General features: G+C 39.4%; 1 protein-coding gene across 1 annotated transcript in view; it reads right to left on the reverse strand.

Moving 5' to 3' along the window:
• Nucleotides 1-513: 513 nt before the first annotated feature.
• The window catches only part of gria1a (glutamate receptor, ionotropic, AMPA 1a), a 69,233-nt gene continuing 56,016 nt past the window's right edge, over nt 514-13,730 (reverse strand). Inside the window, 6 exon segments of the mRNA XM_042418159.1 lie at nt 514-4,475; nt 4,477-4,526; nt 4,528-4,595; nt 4,598-4,634; nt 4,636-4,689; nt 6,711-6,845. Of these exon segments, the coding sequence (XP_042274093.1) occupies nt 4,376-4,475; nt 4,477-4,526; nt 4,528-4,595; nt 4,598-4,634; nt 4,636-4,689; nt 6,711-6,845 (444 nt within the window). The 3' untranslated portion in view covers nt 514-4,375.

Raw genomic sequence — 13,730 nt, forward strand, 5'->3', positions numbered from 1 at the left:
CACAGTTGGGAACTTTATTGTATATGGTCACCTTCTCTGCCAAAACAATTAATTAAAATAAAACACATAAAGACAGCAAAGAGGCTGTAGCCTACTCACCATTATTTCTCTCTGCTTTTTGTCTATGCAGGTTTATTTTTTGGTTTTCATACATGCAAATTATGTAGACATACAGATGCAAATTAGTTTGAGTGGAATGCATGTGAAGGTGCTTCTTAATTAAATGTTGGCTGTACTCATTAATCTGTTTGACCTTGACGAGGACCATTAAGTCCACACAAGACGTCTTTTTTTAATTGCCTTGCAGCTCATGTAACAGAGACTTTTTTTTTCTTCTTCTGCTTTCATGTAAGACAGACTGCCGGAGATTATTTTTTGGATCACTGCACTCCTTTCAGACTCAGACAGCACTTTATCCTCCTATGCCTGTAATATCTAAAGTCACATCCCGTTTGCCCAAGGCATGGAGGAGAGATATATGTGACTCCTGTGGAAATAAAACCAACAAATATACATAGTTTATTCCTTTATTCGGTTACAAAAGCATGATGACTTCCTTCCAGGACACTTTGGTTAGAAAAAAAAAGTTTATTTCTCAAAAATCGGATTCCTTATAGTTGTATTCTCTTTTCTCTTTTAAACTCATTTATTAACCATTATTTTTTAATTTCAAAACTCATGTACACCCTTTCCTTAGTTAAAAAAAAAACAACAATAATGATGTTTCTGGTGAACAAACTGTGATTAGATTCCAGTAGTAAAATACTGTGGAAAAGGACAACGACAAAGAAATATTCAAATGATGTTAAATTTCAAGCACTTAAAAAACACCAACAGGAAATCCTTTTTGAAATTTGCAACAAAATCAAACGAAATAAACTCAAAACTGGCTTTAAACAACATTAGCGTCTATAGATTATTCATCATCATTGTGTGTTTGTGTGTGTGTGTGTGTGTGTTTTATTTTTTTACACTCTTCAAAGTGTATAACACTTTCTGGCACCCCAACTCTCCTGTATAATACAAACATTGAGTGTCTTTTTATTTTATTTGATTTTTTACAAATCTGTTATGGCATATAAAACATCTTTCTGAAGGTAAAGCCTCCACTGAAGAGTGCTGTGCTGTGTCCTAATTAATACAGCATCAGCAGAAGAAGACGCATCGATGGAGGAAGAAAGGAAAAGTACTCACGCGGTAACTAATTCAGGTACACTGAGGCATGATTGGAAGGAAAACACACATTTTCAAGAGAAAAGCCTTTTATATACATAATAGGTGGAGATATGTGTGATTTCAGTAAACTCTGACTGCCCATTTTTCTTGCTTGTATGAGGATGTAGAGAAAGAGAGGGCATACATTAGATTTGGTAGTAAATTTTTTTTAAAGCAGAAAATTAAAGGTGAGGAAAAATAATACACGCCGTGTTGTGGAAGCAGATGATGCGTGCTGCCTTTGTACAGGCGCTTGGCCTCTGGTGTGAAATGAGAAGCCAGCTAGAGTGTGCGGTACATAATCTGAAGCTGACCTCTGACATGCAACAGCAGCAGAAATCCCATTTTTAGCAAACAACCTTCCAGTAACCTTCGTAAAGTAAAATCACACCTTTGGACACTGTTAGACTCTTGGATATCAACAACCACGCGTGATGTTCAGTGCATTTCAGGACCGATGTTGTGAGGAATTACTGTAATTTGCCATTTTGATGTACCCACTTTTCCCTCAACCTGCTTCATCTTGATCATTTTCCTATATTTTCTTGAGTGATTTGTGACATTACAGGTACATGAAATTGTTGTACTCTGAAGTGGAATATTTGAGTGTATGGGAAGGGAGAAAGTGATAGGTATGTAATAGGAAAACATGCTGGACGGTACATAGCTTCTGGCTGTGACGCGTTGTAAGAAAATACCTGCTATTGGTTTCTCTCCTTGCTTGACCATTTCTATCTTTAAGACAGTTGAGCTTGAAGGACAAGCCTGGTGACTTTCTATAATTATAGACCCAAACCAACAATCAACTGGTCCTGTGTTCATGTGTACTGTTGTTTATTTTGAGTAAATCCCACATACATCATCCTGCTGTCAAAAATTCTCACTAGTGCACCAAATGTGTATTAATACGCGGCTGAAAGCAGTCCCTAACAAATGCATTATTTACGCCTGTTTGAAAAACATTTGCCAAAAACTACAGTGCCCAGCTGTTTTAGGGTATTACTCAGCATTTTTTTTTAACATGAAATTATATATTTGTGAGCCATTTTCACAGCTGTCATTCATCATCAGGAGGAGGAAAGTTTCTCTGTGCTCACCTTAAATCTGAGTTTAAGATGTGCAGATACGAACATGATTTGTGACGTCACAACTAGTTCTGAGAACAATTGTGGTCCAATATGTAACACAGGTGCGATGTAGAAATGTAAAACCAGCACATACACTGAGGATGGACTTTTCAGTGAAGCGGGGGGAAACTTTTGTCCAGCAGATAAAGTTCTGAAACAGATTCTGGATTTTTCAGGGAGGAGTAGATATAATTTAAAGAATTTTCACTGAAGTAATTGAACTTTGTGGAAAACCATATCAGACAAGCAGAGTGTTTCTTAATGTCTTCAAACACTTTCGTCTGCAGTGGGAATCAGTGGGTTTGGGGCTGAGTGCCACATACAGGGTAGTGTAGTCGGAAAGTATTAAAAGATGAAACAACACAATGTTGTCTTGTCCTTTCATGGAATTTGTTGACAATAAGAAAAATATATCATTTTGTAAACTTTCATTTTGTCCTTTAAATTGTCCTTTGATACCAAATCGTAACATTAGCTACAGAAGTTTTTGTTTTCTGCTGTCAGTCATTCACGAGAATATAAAACACACTATTAACCAACAGAATGGGTCCAGAAATGCAAAGTACATCATCAAAAGTCATTTAGTTAACAGCACTGAAATGTTTCTGGGTGGAATTTTCCTTGAAGGCCTATATGTCAAACATAGGCTGCCCTTTGTCCCCTCTGCCCTCTACTGTTCAGAGCTTGCCGCTGTAATTTTTGTTTACTTTACATGATCTGAAAGTGAAAACTCTACAACCCGAGCAGAGAAGTGACCAATGTAATCTTGGCTTCCAAAAAACACAGAATCCGTCAGTCACACCAAGTCTTCCAATCCCGCCTCCTTCCTGAGCTAGCTAGCGACAGAGAGAGGAGGCCAACTTTCCTTTTATAGGCCATACACAATCTGCAGGGGATATGCCACTCTCAATAAATTGAGTGAATAGCTCCTCTGCCCATTTCATTAAAACTGAATACAGCTGAAAATATATCACAGGAGTGAGTGAATTATGCAGCGACGACTCTAACTATAGTTTGGGGAACATTTTCTCCAGATTGTATCTGAATTTGTCAATCTCAGTTCTTTAACATGCGCTGCAAATAGATTCCCTTGTATATCAATGGATATGCTATGAATGTCACAACAGTAGAATACAGTGTAAGGTCACTCAGTGCTGTACATAGCCACAGAATAATGTGTCCGTGTGTCTTCTCTACCCTCTAACCCTTTCTCACACAGGTCAAAGTGAGCATTTCGGAATCTGCTCTTTCATCATTAAATAGTAAAACTCTCAACTTTATATATATATATCTATCTGTTGGCCGAATACATAACCCAGTAGCAACAAGTGTGTAAGTGTATCTGAGTGCATTTGTGAGAATGGTCATATGGCACAAAGACAAGGCATGACGTGTTAAATGAGGTGTAGCAGCAATGCATGTTTGTTGTAGCCCGGTCATCCGCTGATTTAAACAGCATTAAACCTCAGTCGAGGAAAAATCAAATCAACTACTTTTGACAAAGCTCTTTGCGCTAATACAACAGTGTCAACCATATACTATATCATAAAAACTGCCTATGCTACACAGAGCACTTTGTCCTTCCAAAATGGCGTGTAAATGTGAGAGTGAAAGAGAGCGGGAATGTCCCAAAACAATATCAAATGATCATAGAAGTCACAAGTGTTTTGTCCTCATCACCACATCTGTGCAAAGACACGTTCCATCAGCCATCAGAAAGCATCTAGGTAGTACAAGGTCAGCAGTGGAGGTGAAGATATTGCACACGCAGACTAAGGTCAACAGCTCCATCGAAATGGCACAGCGCAGGCGTCACACTGAAGAATAAAGTTCTTTTTTTTTTTTTCCCACATAAATGAACACTGTAAAAAATTCAAAAACACGCCCCGTTGACGGCTTCTTTATTGCAGCACATTTCCCTTCCTTTTTTTTCCAATATCTCTTTTTCCAAACATCCACTTATTAAAAAAATTGTTGTGAGTCTCTGTTCGTAGTTTGTAAGGAGCGATTCGAGAGTGCATTTTGGCAGTAAGTTAAGTCTTGTTTGAGTCGGGCACGTTGACAGCCAGGAGAATAGATGGGTCAAACCGGACAGCCATGATTTTTGAGGACGTTAGAGTCTTGTGCTTGTCCTGCCCCACCCTGCCTATTCCTCCCCGCCTGCACAGTCACGTGACGATCACATGCCGGAGGCACCCAGTCCCATGCTGGCGGTGTGGCTCATGCAGGGCAGTGTCTGAACGGTCTTGGGGAAGTCGTGGGTGAGGATTCGTCCGTTCTCTCCGCCGCTCCCGTTGCCACTCATCCTGGTCAGGGTGGAGCAGCGCATGGCGTCGTTGATGGATTGCTGTCAGAAAGAAACAAAGAGATTACAGTTAAGTCTACGGACACAAACATGGATTATATCCTAATAAGAGCAGGGAAAGTTAATGCAACAGTTAGAGCTAGCAGCGCACTTTAAAAAGGTCTTAGAGAGATAAAGATAAGTCTGCAGAATGTTATGCATCTTCTCCAGTCTTTGTTATATGAATACATGCGCATAAGCAGCTGTTTATGTCACTATCTGTATGTGGTGCTGGCACTCCAAGAAATTCAGGAGCAGAATAAGCTGTTAGGAGTCATAGGGTGCTGGTTTTCATCCTCTTTATTTAGGCCTGAGTGATATTCGCGGGTGGTAAACCGTGGCGCTGGCCGATGTGCATCAATGTCCTAATTTGTAACAGGAGGAACAGAGCGAAGTGCGGGCAGTAAGAAGCGAGCTGAGGTTTCATTCATTGGTTTAATAGCTCCATTCTCCAGTCTAGCGCAGTAAAAGCCACTGGGCTTGAAAGACGACCTAATGATGTGTGATGCGTGTGTGTGTGCGTGAGTGTATACGAGCACATGTGCTTCTTCTGTGTCTGCCTACATCCTCTATTCTATAGTTGATTAAATTGGGCGAAGCAAGTGCGATCTACAGCAACCGGTGAGTGCTGCATGGGGATTGGAGAATTACACCGGCCTCTAATTGGAACCGCGTTGTTGTTTCTTTCAAGCCAAACAGCATAAAGGCACCGCTGGACTAATAGGCTCCTCACCAATCTCATCAGCATACTGATCAGGTGTCTCTTTGTAGGCTGATTAAAAAATAAGAGATTCATGTAGAAGATCACGCCTTGTCTTGGCTCTGCCTTGCCTTCTCTGCTGTTTACATGAAGAGTATATCAGCGTAGCCCCAGGGGGCTTTGATGTTGGAAGAATGAATCAAAGGTTGTTTGTGTAAATTGATCCATGAAGCGGAAGACTAATAGGTATGATATCGCAGCTGCTGGAGGAGAAACCTCACATCTCGCAGTCAAATACTAAGCAACAAGTCCTTACTCTTGAGATTTCTGCAAATACAATAACTTGAGTTAGACTGGTCTGGGTTAAAAGCAGTGATGGAACACATGTGAGCCGCACCGGGCCTGCCTTATGGTATACATATAAAGGATGTTCACCACAATGGGCCCTGCGTTGCGAGACAGTCAGCAAAAAGAGAAGAAGGAACAGGGGGAGAGATGTGCTCACAGCGACAGAGGTAGATAGATGTACCACTGTGATTCAAATTGCCTTTACACCTGTGCTGTGAAATTTCTTCATTTGTTAACATGTGCTACAAGATTATAATGAGTGTAGTAGCGGGATTTAACTAGAAAGGAACATTTTTGTAAGCCAGAATAAAAAAAAGTGTATCATGTACTTAACTATGCTTCTAGATTCTACATTACTTACCACAAAATGTCAATGATCTAAATGAAACATTTTAAATTGATTCATAGTTCAATATCATAGAGTGTAAAAGGTAGAACCTTCTTTTGGTGAATGATTTTGGACAAATAAATATATGATACAGATTTAGAGGTAATATTAAAGACAAGCTAAACTTCATGTTTGATTTGGAGCCATTTAAGCTACTGTGATGAAATCTATTGAACATAAAGAAACAGGCATAATGGCAATTTAAAATCAAGTGATTCAAGACAACTGCAGGAGATCAGTAACATAAAGACTGAGCGAGGGAGCGGCAGAGGGAGATAGAGGTACAGGAGAGCGTTTGCACTGCGGTGGAAGCCGTGAAAGGCCCTACTGTGATCACGGTTAGATGGGCGGGGGGGTGAGGAGGCGGATGTCATCATCATCATCATCATCATCATCATCATCATCATTATGGCTTGATCACAGCGTTTCCTACCCCGTGGCTGTGCTCTGCCCTTATATCTTAACAATGTTGTTGGCGTACAGGCCGTAGCTCTGCAGCTCTGTGTAGGGGGCGCTAGCACCACTGTCTAAGGCTGAGCAGTGAAAGGCCTGAGCGGCTGAGGCGGCAGCGGCTCGCGCGGTGGACACCTTCATTCGGCGCGACTCGGTCCTGGACTTGTAGCAGAACTCCACCAGTGCCACCAGCATGGCCAGGCCCAGGCCGCCGATCAGGATGTAGAAGACTCCCGCCACATTGCTGAGGCTCAGAGCGCTTGTCTTGTCCTAGAGGGGAGGAGGGAGGACGGGACAGAGCTAGTTGGTGAGGAGTGATAGTAGAGCAGAGCAACAAAAAATGACTCTATACTGTACGTTTACATACATATGATAAGTAACTGAAGACAGACACACTGATTCACACACATGTACTTTAAGGTTATACTATGCAGGATTTGTTGTTTGGTGATTGTAAACACACAGAATTCAAAGTTGGCCCCTCCTCCCTAGTGAGCGAGCGAGTGAGAGAGAGAGCAGTGGTGGTCGAGCGAGGAAGCAGACACACAGACCTGCAGCTCTTTATACATGCATGACACAGAGACAGAGAGCAGAGCGGAGCAGAGGAGAGAGACGGAGACAGCGATGTAACCTGGTTGCTATGCTACGAGTACCGCCCTCCCACCCTGCGCGCTGTTATTGGCTGGGGGCTACACATCCACTGCCTGAAGGTTGATGCCCAAAAGCGTCACGGACACAGCAAAATAATAAGAAAATAAGAAAATACAGGCAGAGGCAGATAAATACACTACCACACACTTCTAGTGGGTCATACGTGATGATTGAGAGGGATTACTTTTGTATGAGTCTACACATTGTTTTTTTTTTTTTTTTTAAAGAAAATCCTGCATAGTATACAATTAAAGACACACATTTGTTTCACAAACAGGTAGGAATCACATGTGCAAGGACTCAAATGCATTAGAGTAATGTGACACACACACACACACACACACACACACACACACACACACACACACACAAACCAATACATACTTTTGCATACACACACACATTCAAAGACACACACATAGATGAGCCTAAGTGCTAAGGTACACAAAGAGATACAGTAGTCATAGATGTAAAGTACGAGACAAGAGGACGAGACACACGTACACACACACAAACACAAAACAAAAACAAAACAAAATATGAACAATAACAACAACAATGTTTCGAAAGCCTGTCTCACAAAGCAGGATTAATCGGTTAACTGCATAACACTGTTCTTTTTCGGTCTCACAAAGATAGCTTGTGTTCAAACTGAGCTCTGTTGCCATGGTAACCAACAGCGTAGACGGAACCTTTAAGGAAATTTTTGACAGAGCCTTTGTGCTCAATTATCAGGAAAAAATTAGTTGCTTTCTCAAGAGCACAGAGTGACATCTTTACAAACTTGTACAACTGCTCTCTGAGATGATTTATTCTATTATATCATCAATAATTTGCAGCACAGTCAGTGTTCTTTAACGGTTATAAATCTTACAAAACAGCATGTTGGAGATGTGAGGGCAGGACATTTAACAGCATTTAAAGGTACGTTAGGTCATTATTAGAGCATGGCGTCACCTGTCAGAAAGCTTTGTAGCACCCACAGTGGGGCCTAATAATAGGTTAGAACATCCTTTAACATTAGCACTGGGCTTCCGTAGGAATGCTCACCCAACTTTTTTTATATCATAAATAATTTGTAGTAGCAGCGTTCCTTTCTGGCAATAAAACACGATTTTGGACTAAATAGTAAGTAGGTAGTTGTAAGTAATTAATAAAATGTACAATTGCAGTTCAATCACTGCAGAACAGACTTCATAAATAGAAAATCTCAGTGTGCTATGGAATACTTTCTCTTTCTTATCATATGAATAAAAACTATTCTGACAGCACCCTAACCACGAGCAGTGATCTTTCATCGACCTTCAACCTTGATCTAGTCTTTTTTATTTTCACAACTCCTGCAACGCTCCTCTTACATCAGCAGGAGAAACACTTGAAATATTTAAAACTTCTTTGAAACTATTCAAACTAACTTTGAAAATATTTATTTATTCTGCAATTGTTTTCTTTATAAAGGAGGAGGACAAATATCAGTAAGTTATTTATTTCCCATACCAATTCTAGGCTACTGTAGACATTTTCTTATCAGACTTCTCTTTACTATATATTGTATATGTATAGCTTTTTATACTGTAGTTGTGTGTTTATACTGGGTATCTTTAACATAACTCAACTTCAGCTTTAACCCAGCAGGGAACGGCAGTTTCATCTTTTCTCATATAAATTCAACACTCTTCAGCTGTCAATGTAGCATATGATTGGCTGTCTACTTTAAATCTCACCCCTTCCGTGTGCACATGCTTGTAGCTGTGTTGCTAAATCTTGGGTTACAACAGAAACAGAGCGTTAGCAGCTTTGTGAGACCAGTTATCCAGAATCACCAATGTTTAGCTGTACATTTACTAACTCAAAGAGAGCTACAGTATGTTAAACCTGATTGTGAGACAGGCCTCCAATCTTTAAAATATATACTTATTCAGAATGTTCATAACTTATTTATACATTTCTAAGCATTTAAACAATGTCTATGTGAATCTTTTAACTGATTATTTCATACACCTCTCAAAACTACATTTTGTGAGGGAGGAGCTACAGGTAAAGTGCATAAACACCCCACAACACATGCATTCATGCAGCAACAGCACAACAACTCTTTGGTTTGACATAGCTTGATATTATAGGTCATTATTCTCTATCTCAATGGCGCCTACTTACATTTATGCCTATTTATAGTCATGAAATGTAATCATTGAGAGTTATATCAGTCGACCTAACAGGCTCTCATGGAACAATGGGGTCTAACGAGGATGCTATTCCATGTACATCTGTCTGGGGAATACCTTAATGTCACTTTAAGAGATGGATACCACATGAAAAGCTATAGTTCTGTTAGATTGGCCATTTACATTTTATTACACTGTACAGTTAACTCAGGATATCAGCAATTTGCATTTGAATATATTTAGTCTGTCTTTTGGCCAAATAATATCTAGATATACCCTGCTGCACAGTATATAGAAGCTTTATGTGATCTATATAAAGATTTTAGACCAGGGCTTGTGTGTCAAATAATGTGTTATGAAGGACTGAGAGTCTGCAAGTTTTTCCTCCAAACAGGAATGATACCTGATTACTTCAGACACTAATTCCTCCTCTCAAGCTAAAATTAAGTTTATGAAAACACCTAAAGTTGTATTTACAAAGCTACAAAGCTTGGCCCCAGTGGCCAAATCCTTAGAAACATCTTAGAATAAATGTTCTGCCTGCATGTGTGTGTTGAGAATTTCCATTTAAAAATACCATTAAAACAAGGCAAAGAAATAAGCTATTAATGAAGTATCTCAACTCTTGACAAAGCTAATAACTGTTTAGAGCAGGGAGTTGTTTTAGAGAGCAGGAGGCATCACATGTCAGGCTGTGAGTACTGCAAAAATATTAAAGGAATAATTTGATATTTTGGACAATAAGTTTATTCGCTCTCTTGCTAAGAGAAATGAGGACAATCATACCAGTCTCATACTTATGTAGTAAAAATGAAGCTACATCAAAACCATATGTGTACCAGCACCTCTGAAACTCACTAACATGTTATATTTCATTTGTTTAATATGTATAAAAGGTGTAAAAACAGCATGTTGTGGTTTTACAGTGGTCATGTGCCATAGTATTTCGTGGGCCACTTGAGATGTAACGGGTTAACCAAGAGGTGCCGGTGGCCAGTGTTGTTACCTTGGGACAGAACCTGGCTGTCAGTTTCATAGCTCCATGGTTAGCATACAGATATGAGAGGATTATCAATTGTAAATAAGCATATTTCCCAAAATGTAGAACTATTCCTTTAAAGTCAAGTTATGTTCCCAAACACTCATTATAAAGTTCCTATAAATATTTACTATAGAGGGCTTTAAAATTTCACAGTAAACTGTCCTTAAATATATACTTTTGTGACTGTACTACTAAGATGTCCATGATTGACCAATGACAGTGTATTCTACTAAATCTCTCCCAAAATGGGACTCCTTGCTGTAAGTTTTATTCCAACCTCAGAGCCCTTGCAGAATATTCTCAGATTGTTTGTGAATATGTTCCCTGGAGACTTCACCCTTCATTGCACATGGTTTGACACCTCTACACTAAAGTATCAAAGTATGAGCAGAGGAAAGGTAGAAAAAAAATTGTAACAGTTGTAGTGACAGGATCAGAAGGCCCGCTGACATTTCATAGAGGAACCTAAGCTAAAGAGAAAAAGCCTCTGTCAGGCAGAACTACTTCTTGAAACAGTGGTTAACATAGACTCTAAATGCATGCAAGCACAGTGGCAGATTTGGTGCAACTCGAGCAGATTGGCAGGGTTTGCATCCATACATGCATGCTCTACAGTGAGTGAGCCAGAATGTAAAGGTTACGGCTCAACGTGTTTGAAGGGTTCAGCATCGTCCAATGGTCTAATGTCGTCATCTGTCTCACTCATGTCCTCCTTTGTTTTTTTCCTTATTCTTCTCCTTGGGAAGGAGATCTATTCTCACAAATTGCTTTCAGAGTAATTCATACGGTATTTAATCTACAGTACCAGCTCAAGGTTATCAGAACATTTGATCTGTGTGTGTGTGTGTGTGTGTGTGTGTGTGTGTGTGTGTGTTTGGTGGGTTTTACGGTCTATTTTTAAGAGGATTTATACAACCTGGATGGTAACTGTAGTCTCCATTACACTACTAACTGATCCACCACACAATATGTATTTACACACTGGTAATGAACATTAAATCTCTGACAACACAAGCTCGTCAGTGGGAAGAAATAGACACCAGAGTGCCACCAAAGTACTGGCCCAAATATAAGACAATATTTCTTGTGGAAATTACATTTCAAACATCTTTTGGGATTGAATTACATTTTATATATTCACAACAGCAGATGTTCTCTTATGTTACAAAGGGATCCTGTTCAGAGTGTGTTGTACTAATAGCTTGTATTGTTGCTGTTTGCGAGTTTTAAACTATACACTTTCTGCTAGTGTTAGTTAGCTCCAAAAGTCTCCAGAAAGCCCTGTTTTCTGATGGATTATGTTAATGTATTTCTGCCACATACAAATAGAACATCTTTAGTGCAGAGGTGGTCCACACAGAAGTGGCAAAAAGTCTTAACAATTCCCTACATTTGCAGTAAGTATGTTTACTAATGATAATGTGAACAGTGTTCACCATTCATTCTCAGCAGTAGTAATAGTAGTTGTGACATTGGCAGCAGTTGACACTGTAGTAGTGATGCTAACAGTGCAACTGTAATAATAAAGAAAAACTTTATGTGGTCCAAAATTACACACAACTGTCTGCCAAAGTTAGAAAAGTTTTTGGTTATTTTATGAGGTGATATCACAAATTTGGATTTAGCAACATTTGAATCACAATCTGATGACAGTTGGCAGGTTGTTTGGTAACTGTCAATCAAATCTGACTAAACCACACATACACACACACACACAGTCCGGATGAAGCAGAAGAGTTTTGATTGTTAAACTCTTGATAAAAATGAGTTAAGATATTTTTTTAACCTTTGTTGTTTATTTAGTCAGGAATATTTCGTATTAAAGTGAATAATTTGAAGCCAAGTGTTCAGCTTTAATATTACTGACAGAAGCAGCAGTAGTCATATTATCAGTAATAGCAAGTCTGACAAAGGATTAAGAAGTTTTGATTCAATTAGATTATTGAAGTTCAATGTATTCCTTATCAGTTAATTCTGAAGCCTGAGTGATTTAATTAAATTGCTAGTTTTACTATGTTGAAGCATCGATATTCCATAATTTACAATCAGTGGATCATACAAAATAATCATTCTGCCCTGAACTGTATTTTATCAACTGTGTAATAAAATGTTTTATTCAGTGTTTTATTAATTTACTGCATCTTTATTCAAATGCAAAGATGCATTTAAGATGTTAAAAAACAGTGTACATGCCTGCCTTGTTGCACTGGGTGTTTAAAAGTACTCATTCAAAGACAGGTATTATCGTGTAATTAGGGTTGTCTTATATTCGGGCCAATATGATAGCACTGCCAGAGCCACATAAGGGTTATTGCTCAGTGTAAGAGAGGCTGAGGGCTGGACGTGGGGCTGGTCTAGGATCAGGGCAGGGTTGTGCTGGGAGGTGCTGTGAGGTGACAGGATTGGGTGGGAGACTAACCTTTCTTCCGGAGTCCTTGCTGCCACACTCCCCTTTATCGTACCACCATTTGTTTTTCAGTTTGTCTAAGACGGCTTGCTCATTGAGTTTCAACACCGCTAGGTTTACTGGGATTCTTCCAACCATAAGGAAATAACATAAATAACATATTATACCATGTTATTTTATGTTATTAGTTCAGAAACACAGAGCAGCAAAATACATACACACGTTAATGCTTGAGCTTGCTTGCTTAAAGGTAAAAAAAAAAGAAAAAAAGAAAAAGAAAGGAACTCACATCACACACGCACACACACTCACATACATATATATATATGTATATATATAGCATAAACATCATTAGAAACATCAGAGTCAAAGTGATATGCATTAATACTCCATCTAGCTTGGTTGGCTTGCTCCCTAAGGCAGTAGATGTGTATTACTATATCACTTTGGGTAACCGGCACACTGCTTACCCTCACTTGGGCAACAGGGATGTCTCAATTGTATGTTTTGTCAAAAGAAAATGGTGTTAATGAGCAAATTTAACAACTAAAACTAAGCAGATTTCAGCCACTAAATAGATGCATGCTGTCTGAAAATATCTGTGAGCACAAGGGACCCAGCTGGTTTAATTACTACACATTGATCAATTGTAAATCAGCGTTGTTCGTTTTTGTTTAAGCAAGGGAGATGATAGAAAACTTCCCCCTTTGTGGTTTTTCAAACTCAGCAGCCCAGAGCCAAATGATCACAACCATTGGCATTCTTCCCTTTGCTCTTCCTCACACCACAAAGAGATTAAGTATTTGCTAGAGTGGCAGTGCAGTGTGGGTCTGCCGGTTACCCCCCTCCCCACCACAAACCCTCCCCTCCCCACACACTCCCAGTGGTGT

This window comes from Thunnus maccoyii, chromosome 8 (assembly GCF_910596095.1).
Source record: "Thunnus maccoyii chromosome 8, fThuMac1.1, whole genome shotgun sequence".
Taxonomy (NCBI): Eukaryota; Metazoa; Chordata; class Actinopteri; order Scombriformes; family Scombridae; genus Thunnus; species Thunnus maccoyii.